Genomic DNA, 26,523 nt, shown 5'->3' with positions numbered 1-26,523 from the left:
ACCCACCTTCCAAAAGGAGGCTGCACCCACCCACACAGCCCCCCGGCCTCCTCTGCCCACCTCCACACCCTGCTCAGTTCCCGAATCCATGGGGCCTTGCTCCACCGCGCTGGGCCGCGGGCGCTGGCTGCTTGGCAGCACAGCAAGCTGCCAAGGCACGTGCGAGCAGCCGGCGCCAGGGGCCTGCCCGGCGCTGCCTGCCCTCCAGCTGCCCGGCGCTGCTTGCCCTCCCCGCAGCCACTAGGAGGTCCCACCCTCCGCCGTGGCACACCGTGGCCCTGGCAGCACACATGCCGAGCCCTGTCGGAGACGGGTCTGGTGGCCATGAGCCCTGGGGGCACTGGTAGTGGAGGTGATACCGGCACTGACACCACTATGGGAGACACCAGGGTGCTGAGCTACACTCTTTATTGGGAGGCAGCAGCAGTGGGGGCAAGTTAGCACTGCAGGTGATTGAGCAGCCACAGCACCATGTTCATGAAGGCGTCGGCTTCGGCCTCGACACCAGCCAGCGCGTGGTTGTTCCCCGGGTACCAGAGCAGCCTGGACAGGACAGAGAGCTTAGTGCTGTGCCCGCGCCCCCCACCCGGGCACCCAGCACCCCACTCACCGGGTGGGGATCCCTCGGGCCTTGAGGGCACGGTAATACTCCAGCCCCTGCTTGGGAGGCACGCGCTGGTCGTCCTCCCCCAGCATCAGCAACACGGGCGCACGGACCTGCGGGAGCAGCACAGCCTCAGTGCTGGCACTGCCAGAGGGGACAGGGACAAGGACAGGGCCGCACCTGGTCAACATAGCGCATGGGTGACTTGAGCAGCATGTCCGTCCACTGGGCTGGGTCCGGCAGGGCGTCGGGTGCATAGGACAGCCCTGTCTCCGTCAGGCACCTGCAGGCAAGAGGGACAGGGGCTCGTGCAGGGTTGGGGTGGTGGGGGGATGGGGACAGGGGTACTCACCAGTCAGGGATGTCGGTGGTAGCCACCATGGAGGCAATGTTCACCACAGGGTTGCGGACCACGCAGGCGTGGTAGGTGTTGGGGAACTGGCCGAGAAGGTGGCACGCCAGGAAGCCCCCATGCGAGCCACCCACCAGTGCCACCCGGCCGGCGTCCAGCAGCTCCTCCTGCAGCACCCGCTCCACGCAGAACTGCCACCGTGGTAGGGGGACACCAGCTCAGGCATGGGGCCCTGCTTTCCCTCCCTGGGGCACCCACAGGAGCGTGGGGCACCCTGGGGTCAGGACCACATGCCACGGCCATACCTGCACATCGCACACATCCTGCGTGCCCACGTTGCCTGGCAGGGAGGCCACGCTGTCCTGGCCGAAGCCCAGTGAGCCGCGGTAATTCACTGCGAGGGGGCAGCATCAGAGCCTTCCTTCCACCACCATGGCCCCACCACAGGCACTGTGCACCCAGCAGTGCCTGGGCCCCGGCGTCACTCACCCAGCAGCACGGCGAAGCCCAGGCGGCACAGCACTGCCGGGTACAGCATCCACGCGGCCGTGAAGACGGAGTGGGGACCCCCTGCGAAAGGCAAAGGTAAACGGGGGTGATGCTGCCTGGCCAGGGCAGGGGCTACGTTGGGGCTGGGACAAGCTCTTACCATGGGGCATCACAACCAAGGGGGGCTTCAGGGAGGTGGGGCCCTCGGTCGGGCGCAGCAGGATGGCATCAAAGTCCAGGCCCCCTGCAAAAGTGGGGTGGGGGGTCAGAGCTCAGTTGGGGCAGCGGAGCCTGGGCTGGCCTCCCCAGGCACTCACCGTACTGGGGGTGCTCCTGCTCCGGCGGGGGCCGCAGGGTGCGGATGCTCCAGCTGATGCCGGGCACAGGGGGCGCGTCCTGCAAGCAGACCCACCGCACCTGCGCCTCCTGGCCAGCGTTGGGCAGGACGGCCACTTTCTGCGTGGGGACAAGGGTCAGTGCCAGCCCTGAGGTGGGCGCTGGGGAGGGGGACGATACCTTACCAGTGTTGGGGGGCAGCTCGGGGTGGAGAACCTGGCCACCAAGAGGTCCCGGTCGATGGTGAGGACAGACCAGCTTCCCTGGGGAGCATCTGGGGAAGAAGGGGGGTCAGACCTGCAGGCCTGACCCCCTCGCCAGCACCAACACTGCCATGGCCCTGATGACCTGCCACTCACCAGCAGTCAGCGAGGTCACGGCGCCCGTCACTGTGTCCACCACAAACACGTCCTAGAGGCACAAGGGCAGAGTCCAGCAGAGTTCTGACCTGGCTCGGTTCCCCCATGTGCACCCCTGCCATCCTGGCATGGTGGCCCTCACCTGCTGGCTGCGCTGGGCCGTGTCCAGCACCAGCCTGCAGCTGTCGGCCGCCCAGCACAGCCCCGGCAGAGCGCTGCAGTAGATGCCCGGGAAAGAGCCTGTGATGAGAGTAGGGGTGCTCAGCACCGCTCTGTGCACCCCCCGCCACCCCCGGGGCTGTACTCACCCCACGTCTGCCGTGGCACGACCTCCAGCACCGTGCTGGTGTGCTTGGTGTACCAGTCATACTGCGGGAGACAAAGCACAGGGTGAGTTTTGCAGGGTCTCAGCCCCTGCTGCAGCCTGGGGAGGGGGCACCACTGCCCTCCTCCCAGCCCCCAACCCAGCACGGACAACCCACCGCTTCCCCAGTGTCCCCCCTGGTGCTGCTCACCATGCGGAGGCGGCTGCACTGCTGGTGGGGGCCCAGGGCCTCGTTCTCCAGGTAGACGATGCGGCAGCAGTCGGGGCTGAGCCGTGGGGACCACACAGCCCTGGTGTCCTCAGAGAGCAGCTCTGCAGGGGCATGAGGGGATGGTGAGGGGCTGTGGGGAGCTGGGGTGCTGGTGGGACGAGGATGCATGTCACTCACCGCACCTCCCGCCCGTCAGGTCCACGTAGAAGAGCGCTGAGCTGGGGACAGAGACAGGTGTCACAGCAGGGCCAGGGGGCTGAGCTGTGGGATAGGGTGCGCCTCGGGGACTCACCGGCGATTGGTGCAGTGCCGCAGCCCCAGGCGGAAGGGCTTGTGCCACCAGCCCACGAACACCACGCCAGTGTCACCAGGGGACCAGAAAGCCTGTGGGGCGGCAGAGAGTGAGCAGCTCAGCCTGCCACTGACCCCCAAAAACTCCCTGTTCTGGTTCCCCAGGGCACCCCGTCGTGACCTGGCCAGGGGAGAGGTGTTCTGGGACACCCTCCAGCACTGAGATGTTGCTGCTCTCGATGTCCAGGACACAGAGGACGGGCACGCTGCGGGTGGTCAGTGTCTCCCCCCAGTCCTCGTGGTACGTGAACTGCTCGCCCTGTGGCACAACCCTGTCAGCCCCACGGCCACTCCCGCTGGCCCCCACTGGCTCAGGGAGGCGAGACCCCACCTTGAGGGGTACATCCTCCTTCTTGGGGTGCCCCGTGTCCTCGTCGGAGGTGCTCAGCTCCGGGGCTTTGCTCTGGAAGAAGGACTCGGCCTTGGGACGCTTCTTCTCCGCCACGTAGAGCAGGTGGGTCTCCGAGTGTGACCAGGCCAGGCAGCCAAATAGGTCTGCAGGGGGGTGTCAGGCACCGGCCCCCTGTCTCCCCAGGACCCCGCATCCCCCCCCGGCATCCTCCGGTCCCTCACCATCATCATAGACGCTGCCGTGCTTGTCCAGCACCGTCAGGTCGATGCTCTTCACCTTGCGGTTCTGATCCCAGACCTGGAGACAGAGATGCCAGGGCAGCCTCGAGCTGCAGTGTGGACCTGGCTGCGAGTCCCAGCGAGTGCCCACCCCCCAGACCCCACCCTCACCTCCAGAAACTGCTTCTCCTTCTCCTTGCTGGGGACCTTGCGCAGGACAGCCTTCAGCGCCCCGCTGGGGGACTCCCGGCTCAGCAGCCTGCGGGCGGGTGGGTGCCCGTCAGCCCCCGCCATCCCGAGGGGACGCTGGCACGGGGACGGGGCGGGACTCACTCGTCCTTGATCTCAGAGCAGGTGCCCGCGGGCCCCGAGTAGACGACGGAGGCCCCGTCGTGGAAGATCAGGTACTGGCGGCAAAACTTGACGTTCTCGGCCCGCGCCAGGTCCCGCTGCGACCACTCTGCGAGGAGCTGGGTGAGGACACCCGCCGTGTCCCCGCGGGCGGGCAGAGACCCCCCCGGACACCCGCGGGGGGACACCCCATCCCCGTACCGGTGTAGAGGCTGCAGTACTTGCCCCCGTACTGGGTGGTGACGTCGGGGCCGACGCAGGCGCTGCTGAGCGCCGGGTGCCGGCTCAGCTCCCGGTACAGCTCCGCCATCTCCTCCGTGCTCGGCGGCACCTGCGGAACCCACCGGGGTGGCTGCGGCGGCGGGGGGGCAAGAACCGGGGAGCAGCGCGGCACAGGGGGCAGTTACCGGCGCACCAGGGCGCACGGCGGGGATTAGAGGAGGCACTGGGGGCAGGTACTGGGGCACCGCGGCAGTACCGGGGCGCGGAGCTGGGGCAGTTACGGGGTACCGGGGGGATTGGGGAGGTGCCGGGCGCAGTTACGGGGTATCGGGGTGCAGGGCCGGGGCAGGGGTGGTGCCCGGACGGTGCTCCCGGGGCGGGCACCCGAGACAGTGACGCCCGGGTACCCCCACTCTCCCCCCGGCCTCTCACCGGCGGCTCCATGTCGTGGCGGCGGGGACGGCCTGGCCAGCGCCGGCACTTCCGGGACGGAGGGGCGGGGCCGGCGGCTTGCGGCACCTCCCATTGGCTGCGGCGCTCGGCCCACCGCCCGCGTTGCGGCGCCCCCTGGTGGGCGCCGCTGGAGGACGACGCGGTTCGGGTCCGCGGTTCGGGTCCGCGGTTCGGGTCCGCGGTTCGGGTCCGCGGTTCGGGTCCGCGGTTCGGGTCCGCGGTTCGGGTCCGCGGTTCGGGTCCGCGGTGCGGGTCCGCCCCGAGACACCGGTTCATCCGCAGCTCCGTTGGGAGCCGTAGCCCGGGGTCAGGGCGCGGCACCGCAGCCTCTGGGCCGCTCAGGAGCGGTTTCCCGGGCAGGTGGCTGCAGCACGGTGGCTCCGTACACAGGCCGGGGGGATCGGAGCCCACAGGGTCCCCCCAGCCCAGCCCCGGGTGTGGGCGGCAGAGCCCACCAGCACTTGGTGCCGACCAGCCCCACGGGGCTCCCAGCACAGACACCCCCTCCATGCCGGGGGTCCGGGTCCCCCCAGTTGCCGCAGGCAGGAATCGGGGCCAGTCCGTGGTTTGTGTCAAGTCCTTTTTATTCTGTTCCCACAGAAACACCTGGTGAGGGGGCAGCTTCTGGGAGGGAGTCACGACACAGCGGCGGGGGCGGCACGGTACGGCACGGTACGGTACGGCACGGTACGGGGTCACTACGGGTGGCACAGAGCACAGCAGACACGCACACCGTCACAATGTTCGGAGGGAGCGCACCCGGCATCGCGCTGGCCGCTGGAAACGGCGCCCGGCCGCGCTCAGCCCTTCGCCTTTGCACCCTCCGTCCCCCGGCCCCGGCCAGCACTGCCACAATTCGGGCAGGGGGCCCGGCCCCACAGGGTGGGCTGCACGTCCCCGGTCCCGGCGGGCACAGAGGCGAGGTGGCGGATGCGAGACAGGCCCCGGTGGGGGTCTCGATCTCGCGTGCGATTTACACACTGTACAAGTATTTACAGCGCGAGGAGTGGCAGGGGCCGGGGGCCCGGAGGAGGCACCCTTGGGCTATGCACTTGTCACCGGTGGGGAGAGGCGGCAGGTGTGCGCGGGGCTGGGGCTCTCTGCTGTGGGGCTGCCCCACGGGAGCACTGCGCTCCCCCTGCCCCACAGCCGCCGGCCTCTCCCCCCCACCTTGGGCACAGGCAGAACCCCCTGCGAGGGACCTGCCACAGAGCGTGGGCTTCCCGCGGCGACCAGGTCCTCAATAACAAGTGCACAAATCTGCAGAGAGCTTTCAGTACAGCGATGGACTGATGGAAAAGAAAAAAAGAAAAGTCCAGGCAAAGAACAGCAAGCACTGAAAGGCGGGTGGAACCGTGCAGAGAAGTTGCAAGCCATGCTTTACGACGGGACAGACGGTCACGGGCGCTAGGGCTGCCCTTTGGCAAAGTGGCCCTCCGTGGGTCAAACATGCCACGAATTCATACGCACGGGTGGTCGATAAAGAGTAGTTCTCGGGTCGCTCGGCAGCACACTTTGCGATGAAACCCTTAGGCGCGACATTGAGCTGAGTAGCTATTCACAGGTCTTGTTCTGGAGTCGTGGTATTTCCTTGCATAGAACATCAGGCGGGCGAGGGGGCGGCTGCCGCCCGCCGCAGGGGGCACCGGGGGGTGCTGCCGGCGCGGGGAGGCGGCGGAGAGTGGGTGGCACACGGCTGTATGCTGGCAAGCCCCCTCCTCGGGCTGCCTCCCCCCCTCAGGAACCCCCTCCTGGCGGGGCGAGCGGGCTTTGGCCACCGCGCCGGCCGTCCCCGCAAAATGGCTTGAGAAGGACTTGGATTGCACAGTAAGAGGAAGGATTCTGCCGGAGGCAAAGCTCTCCTGATCTTGTTCCACGGGATTTGTGCTCTTTTGTAGCCTCCTGCACTCTATTGCTTCTACAGACGACAGCCCATGTGCTAACTCATCGCACAAAGCAAAGAGGAAAGAGGATTTGGTATAAAGTTAAAAAAAGAAAAGCCCCAAAACCAAAATAAAATGAACCCAGAGAAACTGTGAAAAAAGGAACCCCCCCTGACGACACCCCGTGTCCCCCCCCGGTGCGGATGAGGTATACACAGAAATCAAAATGGGATGATTAAGGCTGTTCTCGAAAGAAAAGGGGTGCCCAGCGGCGGGCGCGCTGGCTGCGTGGCGAGGGCGAGCGCGGCCAGTTCGATGCTTTCAATGGCTTTGGGGCAGCGCCGTGGACCGGGATGCGCGGCCGCATCGGCAAAGGCCGGCCGTGCCGCCTGTCAGAGTCCTATGGCCTCGTATTTCGGTAGTGAAACAGTGTTAGGTCCTAGCTGACGCACTGCGGGGCTCCCCAGGGGGCCAGGAGCGGGCCGCAGTGCAGGGGGCGCAGGGACGGCCCCATGGGGCGGATGGGGCTGGGAAGGAGGAGCGGTGCCCGCAGCACCCAGCCCTCAGCTCGGGGGGTGAAAACCTATGAAGAGGCCAGAGCTGGGGTTCAGAAGGAGCAACTCTGTGTATAATCTTGAGAAAGGGCCACAGCCCACCTATGAGGCCTGACCCGATTTCCCGGATCAGGCCCATCCCCTCGGGGCGGCCATGGGGCAGAGGGTGCATCGCCCACCCGGTGCCGGGGCTCGCCGCGTGCCACACCGGAGCTGCTTGCCAGGCGTGGGGGGCACCCACGCCGGGGCATCCGCCGGGCCCCCATTCAGCCGCCGTTTGGTCCAGCATCCAGGGATCGCCCTGCTTTCAAAAGCTTGTGAGAGACAGAGACAGGCGTTAGTCCGAGCAGTAATGTCCCCGCGGAGGGGACCCTGCCAAGTGGCAGCGCCAGCCCGAGCGAACAGGTGGCGGCGAGCCAAGATGTGCTGCCGGGGGAGCAGCTGCTGCTGCCCCCGCGCTCGATGGGTTCCTGGAGCAGAGCTGGGGCTGCCCAAACCTTCCCCGCAAACCCAGGGTGTGCACCAGTGTCCACATGGCATCAGCCCACGCAGTGCTGCTGGGACCAGGGAACAAAGCTGAGCCCCCATGCCTTGGCTTGGGGCTGGCGCTCAGGGATGAGGATGGGGACAGCATGAAGGGGATAGGGCTGCACTGTGTCCTTCTCGCCCTGGGAGCTGGGAGCGTGGCAGAGCTGGGCTCAGCAGGTGCCAGGGGGGACAGGGGTGCCATAGGAGCCTGGGAATGGCACGGCAAGGGGGCTCGTGTGATGGAGGGGATCGGTGCGATGGAGGAGACCGGTATGTGGCCCTGCCCCAGGACACTCACTGTTATACCCAGAGTCTGGCGCCGTGTGCTGAATTCACTGGCGTCTTCATAGGTTTTTCCACTGCAACGACTCAATCTCCACTTGCTTCCCAAACTCCTGAAGCAGGAGGGAATGGGAGGGTGTCAGCTGCGGCCAGGGTGGGAAGAGCCCCCGCTACAGCACCCGGTGCCGGCTGCACTCACCTTGTGCCGTTCTCTCACCAGAACGAAGTGAACTTCTTGCCGAAAGCCGACACCGCTGCAGGGAAGCCGGGAAAGGCATCAGCATGGAGCAGCCACTCTGGCCCCCCACCTTCCCGCCTCCCAAGCCACCGCATTTGCCCCAAACTGCAGGAGCACCGCATCCTGCCATCTTCTCCTGGCCACCCCTGCGGCACCCGACCCCATCTCAGTGCAGAAGAGCATCACTGCGCTGTCCTGGTCCCTGGGAGCAGCCCTCACCTTCAGTCAGTTTGCCTGCTTGTTCTGCTGCCCCCCCCGGCAGGATTTTGGAGAAAACGCTCTCTCCTTCCGTTCCGGGCTGTCCCGTTGCTGGGCCAGCAGGACCACGCAGCCCGGCCGCCCTGGGACCGGCCTTGCTGTCTGCTGCGGGATGAAGGAAGCCACCGTTAGCAGGGATGGGCCTGGCGGGGGCTTCAGCTGAGCCCCCGGGGTGCCAGGCAGTTGGTGCGGGGGAGGATGGCACCATGTCCCTGGGCCCACTGACCTGCTGCTCCCAGGGGCTGTGCCGTGGGCGCTCTCCCCGGCTGCTGTGGCACTTTCGCTGCAGGTTTGGATGTGTCTGTCTGCTCCGCTTTTGGCTGGAATGAAGAAAACAGCTCTCAGGGCTCACCCACCCAGCAGAGCAGCCTCTGGGGGGGCCTGGGCTGAGAGGTGACACCAAAATCCTCAAATGCTGTGGGAAAATGGCCCCGCAGCCCCAAAAGCAGCAGGGAGGGATCCAGGGCACAGGGATGTCCCCCCCACATCCCGTCAAGGGGATGGTTGCTCCCGCAGCACCCAGGGGTGGGCAGACAGGTGAGATCCACCTTGCCCCATGGCTCCTGTCCCCACCCCTTCCCCTGCCATGCCCGTACTTACCGCCGGTGCTGTGTGCCCACCCGGCTGTGCATGGAGCGTGGCTGGCGCCTTCCCCACCGCCTGGGCTGGCCCTGGCTGCTGCTGCTGCGGTGGCCGGGACGATGGAGGTCCCTGCGTCCTGCCCCGGGCCTCGGGCTGTGCTGAGCTCCCCGGCTGGGCAGCCTGCCGTGCTGCCGGCTGCTGCCTGCCCGCTGGCTGCTGCCCTGCCTGCTGCTGCCTGCCTGCCGGCTGCTGCGGGTGTGCGACAGGCTCTGGCTTCGGCGCTGGGGTGGCTGGCCCATGTGGCTGGGGGGGCTTCTGCGCCTTGGGGGTCTCGGCGCCATGGTGGTGCGCGGCGGGGCGGGACGGCGGGGCGTACTCAGCAGAGCTGGGGCCGTAGGGTGCAGGCACGCGAGGTTCGGGCTGCTGCGCCTTCTTGGGGGCGGCTGATGGCCCGTGGCTGCGGGGCTCGTGGCGGCCAGGCTCCCGCGGGTGCTGCTTGGCCGAGCGGCGTGGGGGCTCGTCGCCGGCATGCCGGGAGGTGCTGGCGTGGCGCCCGTACTCTCCATGGTGCCGGTGCTCGCGGTGCTGGGGGTAGTCGTCGTGCTGCCATGGGTCCTCATCAGGGGGCTCGTCGTAGTCGTGGTAGGTGTGCTTAACCGGGGGTCTCTTCTGCGAGGAAGAGTGGCCGCCGTAGTGCCTGACCCTCTCCGCCCGTGCCTCCCTGGGCTTATCAAACCAGTCTGTCTCCTCCTGACCCAAATGATAGGCTTCGGAAACCAAAAACAAACCACAGTCAATCTCTCGCTTGAGGCCCCCCGGGTGAAGCCATGCAATGAGACGGGAGAGGCAAGCAGCGGGCACGCGCGTGGGGGACAGCCCGCGCCGCTGGGGATGGGACACAGCACGGGACCGGCTAACACCGAACACCCGGGGCAGGGGGAGGAAGGCACATGTCAAGCAAACTGAGGCGGTGAGAGTGTCTCTGCGTACGAGCGGAGGGGCATGCCCCGGGAAAGCGCCATGCTCTGGGGTGCTCACCACGGGGAGCCGTTACCTTCGCTGTCCGAGACAACGCAATGGGCATCGTCCATGCCGTAGCCCTCCTCGTGCTTGTACGAGTGACTCCTTGGCACGTCTTTGATGTGCTCTTGCACATCAGGCAACGAGTGGCTGGAGCAGAACTGGGAGCAGGGATCCCCCGCTGACTGGGGGCCGGGCCCTCCCGTGCTGCGTGACCCCCCCACCGCCTTCCCCAGGGGGCTGACGGGGCTCTCCTCCTCCGAGGGCTGAGTGCGGATGGGCACCCGCCCCCGGCTCTGGCTCATGCTGAGGGATGAAGGCTTGGAGCCACCTTTCTGGGAACGCTCCATGCCCTCCCGCTCGTAGGACTTGCTCCGGCTGCCCGCCTCCCGGCCGGAGGGCTTCTCCACCCCATAGCTGGAGGAGCGGGTTCTGCTGCCGGCAGAGTAGACCCGCTCCTCCTCGTCCACCAGATCCCGGCTGGAGACGCCGTAGTACTTCTGCTGCTCGTAGACGTTCTTCTTCAGGCCATAGGTGATCTCCTCCTGCAGCTTTTTGGCCCTGGAGGCCACATTGCTGCCACCGACCGAGGTTGTCACTGCGTAGGAGGCCAGGTCCGACTCCACGTCTTTGGCTTCTTCAATGGGAGAGAACTTGGAGATCTTCTGCTCCATGCCTTGCTTCCTGTGCTTGCTGCGCTTTGAGGAGACAACGGCGGGTGCCAGGTTCTTGGAGGAATGCTTTGGCAGTGCTGCACTGGAGCTGTGCTTGTCAGCCCGCGAGGAGTGCCGGTACTCGCTGTCCCCGTAGTAGTAGGACGAGCCAGCAGAGCTCCCCAACACCCGGCCGTTGCTCTCTGTGCCCCTGTGGTAGCTGTTCTTCCCTCGGTGGTCAGGGCCTTGGTGGTCATAGACATCCTCCTCAGACTCCTCCTCCGCTTTGGTGTAGCAGCAGGGCCGGCCGGAGCCCTCGGCATCCCCCAAATCGCTCTTCTCTCTGCCATGGCGGCTGTCGGCGCCTGTGCCCACTGGCTCCGCTTTCTGCCCCTCCACTGCTGGGCTCTCCTTGGTGAGCTCGCTGATGTCCTCGATCATCACGTAGTTCCGGGGGATGTTCTGCTCCAGGCTGGTGTAGAGGGACTCAGAAGAGAAGCTGGCCGAGGGGCCCTGCGCTGCACCGGCTCTCTCGGCCGGCCGGGCCTCGGGTACCTTGTACTGCTCATAACCGCCACTCGCTGTCGTGGCACTGAAGGTGACATCGGGGACAGCAGAGGAGCTGGTGGCCGTGCCGATAACCTCGTAGTTGGTGGGGATCTTCTGCTCCAGGTCAGCAAGCGAGGTCTGCCGTGGCTTCTGGTGCCCGCTGGCGACCTCGGCCAGGCTCTGGAAGAGGGGGGGCTGCGTTGCTGGCACAGAGGCCACCCCGGCAAAGGCGCTGGGGGTTTGGTAGGGGTTTTGGGGCCGGTAGCCCGGCTGGCTTGGGGTGCCCAGCTCCGGGTACGTGGCACCGGGGGCTGGGAAGGCGCTGGGGGAGGCGAAGGCGGGCAGCGGGGCCGCTGGCAAGCCATCCTGTGCAGTGCTGGCCACAGGGTACTGTGGGGGCTGTAGGCGTGGTGGTGGGAAGGCGGGGGGGCCTGGCGGGGCGGGGTACGGGTAGGCGCCGTAGGAGGCAGCAGGGGCGGCGAAGTCGGGGTACTGGCTGGTGGGCGCGGGGCGCAGGGCAGTGCTGTCGTAGGTGGCGAGGTGCAAGCTGTGCAGGTCACTGTCGGACAGGTAGTCGCGGCGGTCCCCGGGGCCACGCAGGTAGGGGTGGTCCCGCCCGCCCCCCCGGTCCTTCAGCAGCGACTCCTTGCGCTGGGTGATGCCCAGCTCCAGGTACTTCAGCTTGGCGTCGATCTCCTTCTCCTCCTCGTCCAGCTCCGCCTGCTTCTTCCGCAGCTTGGTGGCCTCGTGCTCCACCAGCTTCAGGTCACGGTCCAGCTCCTTCAGCAGGCTGGCCTTGGTGACCGGTGCAGTGGCCTTGGGGGCCAGGCTGCTCAGGTAGAGCTGGGGGGTGGCTGGGCTGGCCAGGGGGACGTGGGGCTCCTCAGGCGGTGGGCTGGGCAGCGTCCGCTTCACCTTGCGCGCCAGCGGGCTTGACTGCAGCCCCCCAACCTGCAAAGCCAAGAGACACCTGGTCAGGGCTGCAAGTGGGTGTCTGCCCATGTTCCCTCCGAGCATCGCAGAGCTTCTCCTGTGCCCCGGGGCTGTGGTGAGGCAGCCTGCTGTGCACGTGTTCCCCCATGCACCCGGGAAACGGCATTTATGTAAAAGCACAATAAATAGGATGGAAGTAACAGGCAGGGCGCTTTCCGTGAGTAATTACCGGGGTGGCAGCCAGCCAAGCGCTGGGCTGGCCACGTGCGTGCTGCCGCCTGCCACAAAAAGCGCTCTGCGTTCTCAGGCACTCAGCAGCGGGGCTCAGGGGAGCAGCCGGGGCTGCCGCTGCCCCAACAATTGCCCCAGGGCTCTTTGCGGGGCATTTGGTAGCCCAAGGCAACCTCGATACATGGGGACAAAGGTAGAGCGAGAGCTGCCGCAAGCCAAAACAGAGCCGTGCGCGGCAGCTGTGCCTCAGGAGAGGAGGGGAACGCGGCTGGGCCAGGGGACAAGGGACAGCCCCGATCCTGCCACCCAGCAGCAGCTCCTGCAGCTGGTAGAGCTCCAGGGCCTCCCTCCAGCTGCCGTTTCTGTGCCCGCTGGCTGCTGTGGGATGCCAGCTTTTTAAAATATTAATTGCCGCAGCGCTAATGAAACTGAAATGTCCCAAGGTGCCTCCTGGGGCTGTTCCCCAAGGGAAAAGTTGTTCTCTGCGCTGACATACCTGTGTGCTGGGGAGCAGCGGGTGCTGGTAGAGGGAGAACCTGTCCTTGCCGCCCTCCTCAGCGGTGGGGCTGATGGGCTTGGGGTCGGAGAGGGAGCGCTGCATGGTCTTGATGGGGCGCGGCAGCGTCTGCTGGCGCTGGGCTGAGTCGGCGAAGTGCTTCTGTGGGGGGACATGAGCCTTGTTCAGCCGCTCGCTGGTGGTGAAGGATGACTCCAGGAGACGGTGGGGGGACAGGGGGGAGACCGGTGAATAGAGGACCTGGGGAGAGCGGGGCGGCTGGCGGGTCACCAGCTGGGAGAGGGACTCGGCCGGCAGATGGGACTGGTAGCCGATTTCCAGGGGATCTGGCTTCTTCTTCTCGAACTTGCCCAGGGTCTGCTGCCGGACAGTGTGGGGGTCCAGGGGGCCCGTGCCCACCATCTGGATGTTGGTGGAGTAGGGGGGGATGGTGGTGGGCACTGTCAGCTGGGGGACCACCACGCCGGGCTGGGGGGCCGGCTCCGGCTCCGTCTGGCAGGCCAGGCTCTCGCCTCGCTGCGTCTTCTCCGGGGCTGAAATGTACTTGACGATCTCCACCCGGGGGTCATGGGTGGTGATGTGGATGGAGGGGGAGACACGGAGGAGCTGGTCAGGCTCTGTCTGCACCGAGCAGTCGCTGATGGTCTGGATGCCCACGCTGGCTGTGCCGCGGGCCGTCCCCTCTGTCTTGCCCTCAGTGCTGGCCTCGGCGTGCCGTGACAGCCGGGAGCGCCGGCGCCGCACGGGCTGCTCCCACTCCCCGCTGTCCTCCTCGTCCGTCTGCACACTGCAGTCAGCGCTGCGCCGTGCCCGCCGCCGCCGCGACAGCAGGTACCGCTCCTCGCCATCCTCCTCGTCCGTCTGCACACTGCTGTCCGCCGTCTTCCTCGCCGCAAAGGCCTCCCGCGCCGCGTCCTTCTCGTAAGCGTCCCGCAGCCGTGGCATCGAGTTCCTCTTCTTCATGCCCCGGCTGGGCTCCCAGGACTCCTCGGCCTGCAGCGACATGTCTGAGGCTGAGCTGCTCAGGGGCCGCTGCGGCGCAGGATAACGGGGGCCGGTGGGTCCCTCTGGCAGCGCCTGTCCTGGCGGGGGCCATGTCTGCCCGTTGTGCGGTGGGCCCCGTGGCAGCTCGACAGGCCCCTCGGGCGGGCGGGCGGTGGGCTCAGCGGGGAAGACACTTTTCTGCCGCTTCTGCTCCTCCAGCTGCTGCTGCAGCTGATGCTGGAGCTGGTGGATGTGCTCGAGCTGCAGGCGCTGCTGGGCGAGCTGCTCCCGCTGAAGTGCCAGCTGCGCGTGCCGCTCCTCCTGCTGCTGCTGCAGCACCTGCTGCTTGATGCACTGCAGCTCCTGCAGCTCCCGCTGCACCAGCAGCTGCTCCTTTTCCCGGTGCCGCTGCAGCTCTGCACGTTCCCGCTCCAGCTCCTCCTGCAGCCGCAGCTGCCGCAGCTTCTCCAGCTCCACGCGCTCCCGCTCCAGCTGCAGCACATGCTCCTGCTGCTTGCGTTGCCGTTCCTCCTCCCGCTCCCGCTCCTCTCTCTGAGCCCCATCTGCTGCTGCCTTGGCCGCTGTGGTCACCTGCCCGCCCTCCTTGCCGGCCACCGGTGCTGCCGGACCCTCGGCACGGGGAGCAGCCCCTGCCGGCTCCGCTCTCTGCAAGCCGCTGGCGGGGGCAGCGGGGGCTTTGGGAGCGGGGCTGGTGCCCGCTGGTGCTGTGCTGACAGGTTTGCCCAGGTAGACAGGCGCCTCCATCAGCGAGGCCGCCGGCCGGCTGGGGGCCGGGTAGCGGTAGAGGCCCTGTGCCGCCAGCGGGACGCGGGGGGTGACGAGCGGCAGCCGGGTCAGGCTGGCCAGCGGCACCGCTGCCACACCGCCCGGGCCATAGGGTCTGTAGAGCCCGCGCAGCATGGGCCGCAGCACCGAGGCCGGCTGGGTGGTGATGGGCAGCGTGGAGGCGATGGGTGTGTTGATGGTAGAATAGATCATCCCGTCGGCAGCTCGCACGGTGGCGGTGGAAGGGAACATCTGCCGGACAGCGCCCAGGCGGACACCGGGGACGTTGTACTGCACCAGGTTGCCGAAGCCCTGCTGTGCCTCGGGGAAGGAGGGGTTGTACACCCTGCTGGGTTTGGGGGGTGCAGGGCCCTGTTGCTGAGCTGCCAGTCCCCCCGCACTCCCCGGCCCAGCGCCAGGGCCGTAGGGCAGCAGGTCGGGGCCGTTGGTATGCCGGCCCCCGTACTGGTCCATGGAGTTGAGGGCGGCGCACATGCGGCTGATCTCACGCGCGGTGGTAGCACTGTAGTGGGCCAGGCTGGACTCCTGGAAGCTGGCCAGGTCCCCCCGGGGTGAGAAGCGGTAGTCGGAGTAGATATTGGAGACTGAACTGTACCTCCGCATGGGGAGCGGGTGGCCCAGCAGCTCCCCTGGCTGGCGGAGGTCGGAGAAGGAGCCATATTGCAGCCCCTGGCCCAGGTAACCCCCCTCGGCGAAGCCCACACTGTAGGAATGCTTCATGGTGCTGAGGTCCATGGCGGCATCACGTGCTGGGGAGGGGAAGGGCTGATCCCCCTTCGTCGGGTAGTAGCTCATCCCGATTTCAGAGAGGTTCGTGTCGGACATGGAGGAGTAGAGGCGGCCGAAGGTGCCAGTGGGGTAAAACTTCTGCTCCTCATAGAGCGCGGGTGCTGGGGCCGGCTGCTCCCGGTAGGGGAGGGTCTCTGGCAGCTCTGGCTCTCTGCTGCCATAGAGGGGAACACTGGCTTTTAGGCCGGGTGCCGCTGCTTCCCCGGCTTTCTTCTCTGGCATCTTGGAGGTGGGGTTAAAAGCGCCGGTGCAGCTGCCACCAAAGGGAAACTTGTAGACCATGTCACAACAGGCCACCTGGCTCTCCGGCTTCACCCCCGTCAGGTCCAGCACGTTGGCCGGCAGCTCCTCCTTCAGCACTTTGGTCACGGGGCTGGCTGCCGCTTCCTCCATCTGCACCATCATCACCTGGGACTTCTTGCCACCCAGGGCGAGGAGCGGGCTCTGGCTCTTCAGCTCCACCGGCACCGCCCGGTACAGCTCCGAGCCTGGCTCCGGCGGGAAGGGTTGCGGGAGACCGCCGACGTTCTGCACCCCGCCGCTCTGTGTGATGAGTATGTCCTTCTTCACCACCTGGCCTGGCACACCGTATCTCGCAAACTTGGTCTGGGGGGCAGCAGTGGGCTCAGGCTTGCCACCAGCCACCCCGCTAGCTCTGACAGTGGCCGTCTGGACACCCTGCTCCACCTGCTTCACCTGTGCCAAGCACACCGGGCTCCCGGTGCCCTGCCCGAAGTCCACCCGGCTCTGGAAAGGGTCTCCGTAGACCACGGGCTGCTTGGGCTGCGAAAGGAGCATGGGGGAGGCGATGGCCAGGCCGGCAGTGCTGGCTGCTGCAATGATGGCATGGGGCTGCTCCTGGGCGTTGAGGTTGATGATCAGGGGCTGGATGGCCGTGGACTGCCGGCTGGGGATGTGGTCCAGGGTCAGGCAGTACTTCCTGGCCTCGGTGGCCAGGGAGGTGAGATCCATGCCTTGGTCCGTGATGATGATGGGGGCAGACTTCAGCGCAGTCCGTAAGTCCACGGCATTAGTGCTCGATGCCTTGGGCCCCGGCTCGACCCGGGATGTGCCGGGGACGGAGGAGATGCGGCACAGGGAGATGTTTTCCGCAGGGAGTGCTCCCCAGCCGTACAGCCCTGCGATGCTGTCGGCGGCTGAAGTCACAGCAGGGGTCTTCTGGGCCTGCTCCTTCACCGGCTGTGCCCTGACGTAGGCTCCCAGCGGCTGCTCCGGTGCCGGGCTGTAGCCGTGTGCCGGTAGCTGCCGGCTTGTCCTGGTAGGGGATGAGGTGGGGGACGTCAAGGAGCTGGAGCTGGCCGGCTTGGTTTGGCTGGCTGCGTCGGCTGCCAGCGTGATCACCATGAAGGGGGCATCCTGCGAGGAGGACTGCCGGGCCAGGCGTGGTGAGCCCGCCCGGTGAGGTGTCTGTGTCCCCTGTGCCACCATGGGGGAGCTGGTGGCAGGCCCGGCAGCGGCGGCAGTGGGACCCTCATAGGGGAGGAGGGGGCTCTGCGTCTGCGTGGAAAACTCTGCGGTGGCCTTGGCGGCACGGGTAGGACTCTGCGTGGGGGAGGTGGGTGAGAGTGGAGTGCTGGAGCTCTTGAAGAAGGGGTGCATCTTGGGCGGTGGGGGCTTGCTGTCGCTTGTGGCCAGGAGCTTCTCCCTGGCTGTCTGCACGCTGATCTCCACCGACACCTTGCTTCTGCCAGGGTCCTCTGTCTGTGAGCCATAGCTGACCGTGCTCTTCACTGGGCTGTAGCTTCTGCTGGCTACAGATGGGGCCTCCGGAGCTGGGGAGCCATAGCTCTGCAATGCACTCCCAGGGCCACCCGCCGCTGTTGTCACTGTGCTGGTACCTTTGCCATAGGTGTAAGGAGCGGTGGCAGCCTTGGATGCCGGGCTGGGTGCTGCCGGGGAGCTCTGGAGCTTGGCTGGGTCTTGCCCCTCTTTTGCAAAATGCTGGGTGACCCGGACGTCAGGAATGGCCTTGCCTGCACTGCTGTCAGAGGTGGTGAAGGAGACGGGAGCGGAGAGCTGTGTGGGGCTGGTGCCGGGGGTGAGGGGACCCCCGTTCTGCTTCAGCAGGTCGGCGTAGGCGCTCTCGGCATTGAGGAAGTGCTTCTCCTGGTACGCCTCCTCCTGCCCCTTCACCTTCTCTCCCTGCTCCAGGGCCAGGTCGAAGGAGGAAGACCTGCGCATCCTGGAGATGCTCTGTGAGGTCTGCAGGATCTCCTCGTACACAGCTCCTGCCTTCGGCAGGGCACTGGGGTAGCTGGGCTGGGAGGGGCGCGTGGGGCCACCCTTGTACCGGTACTCCTCACTGTACTGGTACTCAAAGCCATTCTGGCCCTCGCTGCCGCGGTAGCCGACCTGCTGGTAGGCACTGCCGTAGGAAACGGCTGGCTGGGCCTGCTGGACCTGCTGCTTCTGCATCATCTCTGCCTTCCTCATCATCTCCTCGTAGGCTTCCTCGGCGCTTTTGAGGGGCTTGCTGGCAGGCTGGCTGGGGCCGCTCTCCCCCTTCTCTGTTGGGGAGTACAGCGACATGAAGGTGGGCAGGTTGTACTCACTGCCTGACTTGTACAGCTTGGAGGCCACAGCCTCAAAGCTCTCAGCCTCCGAGTCGATGGAGGGCGAGTACTCGGAGCAAGAGGAGCGGTGCAGCTCCTCCATCTCCGCTGCCTGCCGCAGCTCCTCGGTGGGGGAGGCGTCCTCGATGGGGGAGAGGTTGCTGGGGGGCGTTTTGGAGCGCTCCCTCCTCCGCTGGGCCCTCAGCTCCTCCTTGTCGCGCTTGGTCTTGCGCGCCGTGCTCCGAATGCGCTGCTGCTCCACCTCCCGCATCTTCTCCTGCTCCCGCAGCAGCTCCTCTTCCTCCCGCAGCTCCTCCTCCTCAGATGAGTCCTCGATGGTGGGCAGCAAGGGGCCATGCGAGCGGTGGCGAGCCTTCCTCTGCTGCTTCACCTCCTCCAGCCGCTGCCGGCGGCTGGGGCTGCTGTCACTGTCCTCCTCCAGGGAGGAGATGGAGGTGGGTGAGGTGCCCGAGGTGTAGCTGGGCGTCGTGGCGGGCAGGGTGGAAGAGTACTCACCGCGGGAGCGCTCCTCGGGGGAGCCTGTCAGGCTCTCCATCTCCAGCTCGGGCTCCCGGTCCAGGCTGGCGTCTGCCTCCTGCCCCATCTCCATCTCCCGGCTGTAGCCGGTTGTGCTGTTCAGCTCGATGGTCTTGAAGCGCCGCAGCCCACCTTGGGCCGTGCTCAGGTCGTCGCCCTCTGCCGCCTCCAGCTCCTTCCTCTCCTCCTTGTAGAGGCTGCCAGGGCTGTGCGGCAGGCGCCGCTTGGCCGGCGCTGGCTCTTTGCCCTTCTCTGCCTCGGCCTTCTGCCCGGCTTTGGGGATGCTGTACTTGGCATGCCCGTAGCCTTCCTCCTCCTCCTCCTCGAGGTTGTCCTCCTCCGCACTCATCTCCATGATCTGCCTCCGCATGAACTCCTCATCGTTCACCTCCGCCTCCCGGCCCTTGGGCCGAGGGGGCACCGGGGAGAAGCCCCCCTCGCTGCTGTCTTCCACGTAGTCGTGCCGCAGCTTGCTGCCGAACTCATCCGACGACTCCGTGCTCTCCCGCCGCTCCCGCTGGTTCTCCCACTCCAGCGAGTCCTCATCTTCCTCCAAGATGTCCTCCAGCTCCTCATCTGAGTCAAAGGCTTCGGGGGTGATGGAGAGGTATCGTGGCCGCTGCCGCTGCTCCTCCCGCGGCTCCGGGCCACCCTTGCCGCGCTCGGCGGGCTCTGGCGGGGCACCCCGGCCTTCCAGGAGGGGCCGCATGCTGCTCTCCAGCTTGGTGAGCTCGGAGGGGCTGGGGGGGCTCTGCCCGGCCAGCCCAGTGCCACTCAGCTTCTCCTCCTCCTGCTGCACCAGGCCGGTGATCTCACTGTGCGAGCTGGAGATGCCATCAGAGGAGTAGCCGGTGTCACTGAGGCTCTGGGGGCTGCGGGACATGTCCGGGGGGTATGGCTTGCTCCCCTCCTGTGGGCAGGGCAGAGCACAGTGTCAGACCCGCGCGGCTCCGGAGCTGCTACCCCTGCTTCCCCACCAAATCCTGCCCCGGGGAGCATGCAGAAGGTCTGGGCAGTGTTGGGAGGCTGGGGGCTGCCCCATGTAACTCCTGATGGCTCGGCAGCAATTTGTCTGCACGCTAACGAAGGCAGGTGATGGGCCGCTCTGTGTGCCGGGGATGGCACAGCAAATGTCCCTGAGGTGCAGGCACTGTGGGACTCATCAATATGTTTAAAAAACTGGGCCCTGTCAGCCTTATCTCTCCAATAACTACCAGGAGAAGGCTGTCTAACGGCAATATCCATTTTTTACTACTCACTACTCAGAGACTCGTGGTGGCCGAGCCCTGTTGTTAAGTTGGGGTACTGATGGCCATGTGCCCTTCCCTGGGGCAGGGGAGCACGGGCAGAGCTGCCGCTTGTCCCAGGCAGCTGCCTGCACCAGGACAAGCACAGGCACTGGTAACTGGGGAAGGTTATGGGGAGGGGGCAGCCCTTGCACCCCAGCACCTAGCCAGGCTGGTGCAGTGGCACCGAGGGGACATGAGCTTCAGCAGCTGCAGCCATGGGGAGCTCTAATGAGCTTTAATTTCCCTGACTGACAGCCCTGCCTTCAGAAACAGGGCAGCCCCCAGGACCCTCATTAGATGCCAGCAGAAACAAACAGGCCCTTTTAATTGACGTTACAATTAGGCAGGGTGGGGGCAAGCCTCTGAGCCCTGGAGAAAGCACTGTCACACTTTGCTCTGATGCTACCAGCAGGATCCGTCACCACAGGGAGTCACCAGGGACTTTATTTGATTTTGGAAGTGCCAGCAGATGGATGGAGCAGCCTCTTCTCCGGGGGCAGCCGCCCGCCCGGCTGGTGGGGACCTCCTGCCGTGTCCCCTGCCCACAGGGGGCTGTGCTGGCTGCTGCTGGGATGGTTGCTCTTGGGGGAAAACTATCCCAATGGAGCCAAATGTTTCCCCAAACCGTACTGAATTTTAAAAACAGTGGGATAAGGAGCTTGAAATATGCCAACTGCTGCAACACGAAATGTTCTGAAATGAGTTTTCCACTTAACAACAAATTCAGCTGCCCTTATATTATTTAAAACAAATCCAAAGGCTAAAGATGACACGAACTATCACATTATGCCCAAATTGATCTAATCCTAATAAAGAGCAGGCGAACACCAGCACACTGCTGTAGAAGTTCCTGAGCAGTATGGAACTGCTGAGAGAGCAGTTTGCAGCTCACCCTTTCCCGTGGCAAGTGGCCTCCAGGACACGGTTTCTGCTCCAACTTGGAACAACCCCCCATTGCTGAGCATCGCTGCTGGCACGGGCAGGGCTCAGCACTGCACCAGCCCCGGTGAGACACAGTCCCAGGGCTGCTCGGGCGGGGACACGCACCCCCAGAACTCACCTCCTCCTTCGCCCGTGGCGCCTCGGGGGGTGCCCGGCTCTCCTTGCTCTCCCCCTCTGCTTTGGGGGTCTCACTCTTCCCCTTCAGTGTGGCGGTGCTCTTGGGAGCTCTGGAAGGTTCTGGGGCAGCTTTGGGCAGCGGTTTTTCCTCTGACGGCACTGGGGGCTTCTTCTCTGGCAGGGCAGGGCTGGGGGTCCGGCTCGGTTCGGCAGCCCGCAGGCTCCGCGCAGGCGAGGGCTGCCGCTCCGGGGGTGCCGCCGGCTCGGCGGGTGCCGGTGCTCTCTGGTGCTGGCCGGTGGCTGGCGGCTGGCGCTGGGGGGAGCCGGGGGCTGGTTGCTTTGGGGCAGGCAGAGGCATGGGGGCAGGGTCGCCCAGGCTGCCTTCGAGCAGGCGCTGAGTTTGGCAGTTCAAGCACAGCCATTCGTTCTTCTGCAAAACACAGAAAGGAAAGTTCTCTTCAAACTCCGTGAGATTTGGCCCAGTGGGGGTGTCACTGAGATCTGCTGGTGGGACACGCAGTGATGGTGCAAAGGTCTCAGCCCACACAAAGCAGATAAGTGGCTTCGGCGAGGCCAGGCGGTGAGCAGGTAAGTGTTAAAATGCTGGCACGGGCTGTGGAGGGGTGTGCAGCTCTACTGAACCCTACAAACCATCTAGAAGAGACCAACCATCCAGCTCAAACCTATCCCTGTTCAGGCCTCAGTGATGTTCAACGAGAGGGATGATGGCTACGGCACAGGGATTCCACACTCTCCCCCACGACACCTCAGCGTCACCAGCTCTTTTCATCTCCAGTCTTGCCAATACTTCAATTTTAAATGAAATGAAACAACGAAGGCAGATTGCTACTGTAGCTTAACACTTCTTTGGCTCCACACAGCTTCTCTTTCCTCAATACAATAAAGGTTTAATAGCATAATCATAATACTTAAGGATCTTTTTTTCTAGGTTATCAGAAAATACTGGGTATACAAGTACGCAAAAATTTCCCGAAGATATTACTCAAAGTACACGCTGTGCAGGAAAAGAACAAGACAATCTTGTCTAGTGAAATTCTCAGCAAGAGCCATCGTTTTATGACCTGGAAAAAGCCGCTTGCACGCGGGGCGGTGAGTGGCAGAGAGCCCGCGGGGCTGCGGCGGGGGCTCTGCATTAGGAGATCTGAAGCACTTTCCCCCCCCGGGTTGTGCAAGGGCTATTTTTACCCACCCAGGAATGTCCAGGAATAGGGGCCTGACATTTCCTTCCCTTTTGATGTTTCATCATCTTAAATCTTTTTAGTTTTGCTGCTGACAGCCTGATATGCTCCTTTTCCCCAGACTTCTCCTTTGCTGATCCATTGCTCCTGGAGCTCAGGGTGGCCAATCTCAGGGGGCAGCTGGCCCCAAGGAGCTGTCAGGATGTTAGAGACACGGGCTTGGTCTTCAGCTGGACCAGACTGGGATCAGGGCTGCAAGCCAGCCCTTTCTCCTGGAGCCACAGAGGTCATGGTCTCCATGGAGAAGATGAGGTTCACCAAAATGGTCTCAAGGAAAAGGCCTCAAGTTACACCAGGGCAGGTTTAGATTGGATATTAGGAACAATTTCTTCCTGGAAAGGGTTGTCAGGCATTTGAACAGGCTGCCCAGGGCAGTGGTGGAGTCATGATCACTGGAGGGGTTGAACAGACGTGGAGATGAGGTTCCTGGGGACATGGGTTAGTGGTGGACTTGGTGGTGTCAGGTTAACAGTTGGACTCGATTACCTTAAGGGTCTTCTCCAACGTAAATGATTCCGTGATTCTATTCTACGGCTCTAAAACCCCCACCTGTGAGATGGCAGCAGCACAACGGGCTTGGCACCTGCAATCAGGAGGCCCTCTGTTTTGAGGAGATGCTGGCGATGCTTTGCAGCTGGTGGTGGCCAGGAGCAGTGGGTGTCCCCATGGACAATCCTTCACTCCCGCAGCCACCTGAACCAGGAGCTGCCACCAGCCCATGCTGGCCGGGGAGCAAAGGGCAGAGATGCTTCTCCTGCGGGGAAGCGGCACGCGTGCAGCATCCTCCCACCACCCCGCAGCAGCCCCCGCTCCCACACAAACATCTTAGGAATACATTAGGGGCATAAAAAAAATCCCTTTCAGCATGGTAATATTTAATTACTGCTTAATCAAAGAGAAAGTCTAATTAAGGGGCAAGTGTGGCCTATTGTATCATAATGATTGCATTTGTCTTCTTTTATTTCAGAACTCGTTCTTGTCCCCGTGTCTCTGAATCAGACCTCCTCGCCCTGCTCCGCTCTGTAATTATTTCAGAGTGCAGAGGGAAATGTGATTGCACGACACAAATTGAATCTCTGCCTCACGGAAACGCGCAGCCTTTCATTTTTCTTTGAGGAATCCCATTTTTCTTCACCAGAGCTCCCTCCCAACACTGGCATTGAGGGGGAGGCGTCCAGCCTGGCCTGGGATGGCTCCAGGGATGGGGCATCCACCACCTCTCTGGGCAACCTGGGCCAGGCTCTCGCCACCTTCAGTGTAAATAATTTCTTCCTCATGTCCAGCCTGAATCTCCCCTCCTTTAGTTTAAAACCATCACCCCTTGTCCTATCACTACAGGCTGTGCTAAAAAGTCTGTCCCCACAAAACAACCCATCCTGCCCCGTCCAGGCCCTCAACACACCCCCCGAATGGGGCATTGACCATGCCTGTGCTGTCCCACTCTGCCAGACCATGGTGGCTGGGAGCTCTGGACAAGCGGATGGGCACAGATTCTTTTGCCCTGCTGGGGCCAAATTCAAGCCAACGATGACCACGGAAGGCCAAGGCTGGCCACCAAGTGTGGACACTGAGTGCCAGTCAGGTCCCATCTGAAGAGGTGGGTCTTGTGCCCTTGGAGAGGCAGGAGTCACACACACTCCGGCCATTGCCCTGCTGGGACAACCACCATGGCAGGACACCTGCAAAAGGTGTTACCTCCCAGATCATCCCGTCCTTTTGTCCAGGTTTGCCTGGCTACAGATGTATGGGCTTTGCACGATCAGAGGGTCTGGGTGGACATCAGGAAAAGCCCCTTTGCTGAGGCAGCGGTGCAGCCCAGAACAGTCACCGTAGGGTCTCTGTCCTTGGAGAGGGTTCAAGATGTTGCTAGACTAAGTCCCTTGTGTTGGTGGCTACCCTGCCCTGCATGGCAGACTGGACTGGAGACCCCACACTCCCCCAGCAGCCCCTCCCCAGCCACGGGGATCTATCTATAGCTCTGCAGATCGGTCTGAGCATCCTTCCTCGGGATGGTCCTGCCCGTGGCTCTGCAGCCGCTCCCCTGGGCAGCTGCCCCGGTGTCACCCGCTCCCCTGTCACGCTGCTCTTGCAGACGTGACAGCTCCACTCTTCATGAGACTGCACTGGGAAGGGGAGAAGGGAACGATCTCCAGTAAAAATAGCCCTGCCAAAGATTGTGGAGCTCTGCTCTGAGATAGGCCTTGCCCTTAAGAGCCCGCAGAAAGGCTGGGGCACAGAGGGGAGGCAGGAACCAGGGAATGTGGCACGTGGAGCTGGCCCTTGGCCTTCCCCAGCTGAGAGAGGTGCCGGCCAAGCCCCGGGAGACACCCCAGACAAAAAACTGACACATGTTGAGTTTGCATTTTCTCTTCCTGGCTTTTCTTTCAGCACCCTAGGGGTCTCCCATGCTGGGGAGACCCTGCCGACAGTCCAGCACCCTGCGCTTTAGTCTGAACCCCCACAGAAAATCACTACGCGGTTACAGCCTCAGATGGCAGAAAAACAGGGGAAGGTTTTCTGTCCCAAGCTGTGGGAGAGCCCCCGGCCTCGGCAGCAGCACTGCGCAGAGCCCTGTGTACGCTGTAAGCACGGGCTGTGCTGGAGCTGCCAGGCCAGTGTTTGCCAGCCCAGCGTTTGCCATCGCAGCGTTTGCCATCGCAGTGTTTGCCATCGCATCCCGGCACTGGCTGCAGTGACCATCTCCAGCAGCAGGAGCTCCACGCTGCCCGGCTCCTGCACCCCCACAGGAAGGTGTGAAATCTGCCCGTGGCAGCTGCGGGGAGATGGAAGCAGGTAAAGCTGCCTGCGCCCAGTGGGAATTTCCCTGGCAAACCTCTCCAAGCGCTCAGTCCCCATCTTTAAGTGCCCTCTGCAGCCCAACCAACACCCAGCACTGACACTGTCACACTGCTGGATGCTAAGACCCTGGGGCTCAGTGCAGATGCTGCATCCGAGGCACCTCACAGCCCCGCGCCAGTGTCCCAGGCTCTGCTGGTGACAAATGACCCAACCTCTCCTGCTGTCCTGCAGCATTTTCAGCTCAGTGTTTGGTTCTCCTGCAGCCCCTCTGCTCCCTCCCAGAGGGGTCGGCACTGGAGCAGCTCCTGCAGACGTGTAACTTGGCCCTGGGCATTTCCCAGCCAACGCGGCCAACAGGATTAAGCCACCCCTGAGAAAAATGCAAACATGTGACAACCAGCTGATTTGCTAACAGCTTGTAAATCCCCATCCAGATTAACCAGATCCCATGAAGATAATAATAATTAGGCTGTATTTAGTGCTTTGCATGTCCAAACGGTTGGATGCCCAGGAAGTCGGGGTGCCCCTCGCTGGGGCGGTAAGTGGGTAAGGAGCTTATGGCAAAGGCACAGCAGCGCCTGTCTGAGTCCCTGTGCTTCGAGATGCTGGAAACCACAGTCCCAATCGGGACGGGATGGGGGCTTGCTCGACGCCTACATTTGCTGCACCACGGTGCAGGCACGGGGGCTTTAACCACGTAGAGGGCAGGTGATGGGAGCTGGGGCCGATGAAGACTGTGGTGCACCGGGAAGCTCAGCAGTGCACAGGCAGCACCGCTGAGATGCAGACCGGGCTGCAGGCAAAGGAAAGCATCAATAATTAAAGAGAGGGATGAAACCAAACCATTCCTGAGATGCTGTCTGCAATGCCGAGGCACTGGCAGGCCAGGGAGCACAGGAAACCAGCCAGCCTACACCCCTGGGCGGCCACTGTCCTGACCGCTGGGCTCCCAGCCTTCCTCACCCCCAAACCACCGGGATTTGCAGAGTTACGGGAAAAGTAGGTTTCCAGCAAGAGAAAGGGAGCTCTGGTGGGGGCAGGAGGGAGCCCGGGTGGCAGCCCTGGCCAGTGACCGAGAGCGAGCAGCTGCATTCCAGGCATCGCATCCGTGTGGGAACGACTATCCCGGTTATTAATCGCGCACCACGCGAGCAGCGTGGGGAAATGCAGGATGCGGCCACGATGCCGGCAGGCTCTGTGCCGATGGCTGCCCGTGCTGCCTCCCGGGCCAGGGAGGGTTTGCCACAGCCTGGCTCGCAGGGCAATACGCGGGGATGCGGCGCAGGGTCGGTGAGCATTGGGGTCTGTGTGCACGGGGGGTCTGTGTGTGTGGAGGGTGCACCCGGCTCCCCCCAAGCTCTGTCATCCACTGGCAGGTGGCCACAGCCACGCTCGCCAACCTCCGCTGGGTTTTACCCTGCAATTGTTTTAATTTACTAATGGGCAACAACAAAACTGTAATTAACTAAAATAGAAGTCTTCCAGCATAATTTTGGTCACCGTTACTGCTTGGCAAGTTAATTAAATGCTGAATCCCCTAGCGCCACTGGGGTTTTTTTAAACGATGGAGCCAGTG

The 26,523-nt window shown here is 64.0% G+C and overlaps 2 protein-coding genes across 3 annotated transcripts in view; both read right to left on the bottom strand.

The window, feature by feature from the left end:
* Positions 1-391: 391 nt before the first annotated feature.
* Positions 392-4,655, bottom strand: LOC135992990 (acylamino-acid-releasing enzyme-like). 2 transcript variants are annotated; one of them, XM_065642528.1, is made up of 22 exons: positions 4,603-4,655; positions 4,150-4,279; positions 3,931-4,057; positions 3,769-3,856; positions 3,601-3,676; positions 3,359-3,522; positions 3,149-3,286; positions 2,969-3,060; positions 2,854-2,894; positions 2,656-2,777; positions 2,449-2,509; positions 2,283-2,380; positions 2,141-2,192; positions 1,967-2,055; positions 1,763-1,841; positions 1,606-1,689; positions 1,446-1,526; positions 1,262-1,350; positions 957-1,147; positions 785-887; positions 611-717; positions 392-543 (listed from the first exon to the last, which is right to left on the bottom strand). In XM_065642528.1, the coding sequence occupies exons 1-22, from the start codon at positions 4,612-4,614 to the stop codon at positions 438-440; spliced, it is 2,130 nt and encodes a 709-aa protein (XP_065498600.1). In that variant the 5' UTR covers positions 4,615-4,655; the 3' UTR covers positions 392-437. The 2 variants fall into 2 exon arrangements, with proteins under 2 accessions (XP_065498600.1, XP_065498601.1); XM_065642529.1 differs by having other exon boundaries at positions 1,763-1,901; positions 4,603-4,629.
* Positions 4,656-8,083: 3,428 nt separating this feature from the next.
* BSN (bassoon presynaptic cytomatrix protein) overlaps positions 8,084-26,523 on the bottom strand; it is a 90,681-nt gene continuing 72,241 nt past the window's right edge. Inside the window, exons 4-10 of the mRNA XM_065642624.1 lie at positions 20,891-21,319; positions 12,831-19,451; positions 10,003-12,121; positions 8,967-9,715; positions 8,593-8,686; positions 8,328-8,471; positions 8,084-8,124 (exon numbers count right to left, since the gene is read on the bottom strand). Of these exons, the coding sequence (XP_065498696.1) occupies positions 8,084-8,124; positions 8,328-8,471; positions 8,593-8,686; positions 8,967-9,715; positions 10,003-12,121; positions 12,831-19,451; positions 20,891-21,319 (10,197 nt within the window). The remainder of the gene's footprint in view (positions 8,125-8,327; positions 8,472-8,592; positions 8,687-8,966; positions 9,716-10,002; positions 12,122-12,830; positions 19,452-20,890; positions 21,320-26,523) is intronic.

This window comes from Caloenas nicobarica, chromosome 11 (assembly GCF_036013445.1).
Source record: "Caloenas nicobarica isolate bCalNic1 chromosome 11, bCalNic1.hap1, whole genome shotgun sequence".
NCBI classification, from domain to species: Eukaryota; Metazoa; Chordata; class Aves; order Columbiformes; family Columbidae; genus Caloenas; species Caloenas nicobarica.
This window is presented reverse-complemented; position numbering and strand designations above follow the sequence as displayed.

Bases quoted from the DNA above. Each gene is read 5' to 3' on its own strand.
- LOC135992990 (XM_065642529.1), bottom strand. The intron at 1,351-1,445 runs GTGAGTGACGCC...GCCCCCTCGCAG, and splicing joins GGGCTTCGCCGTGCTGCTGG to TGAATTACCGCGGCTCACTG. The intron at 888-956 runs GTGAGTACCCCT...TCTTGCCTGCAG, and splicing joins ACCACCGACATCCCTGACTG to GTGCCTGACGGAGACAGGGC.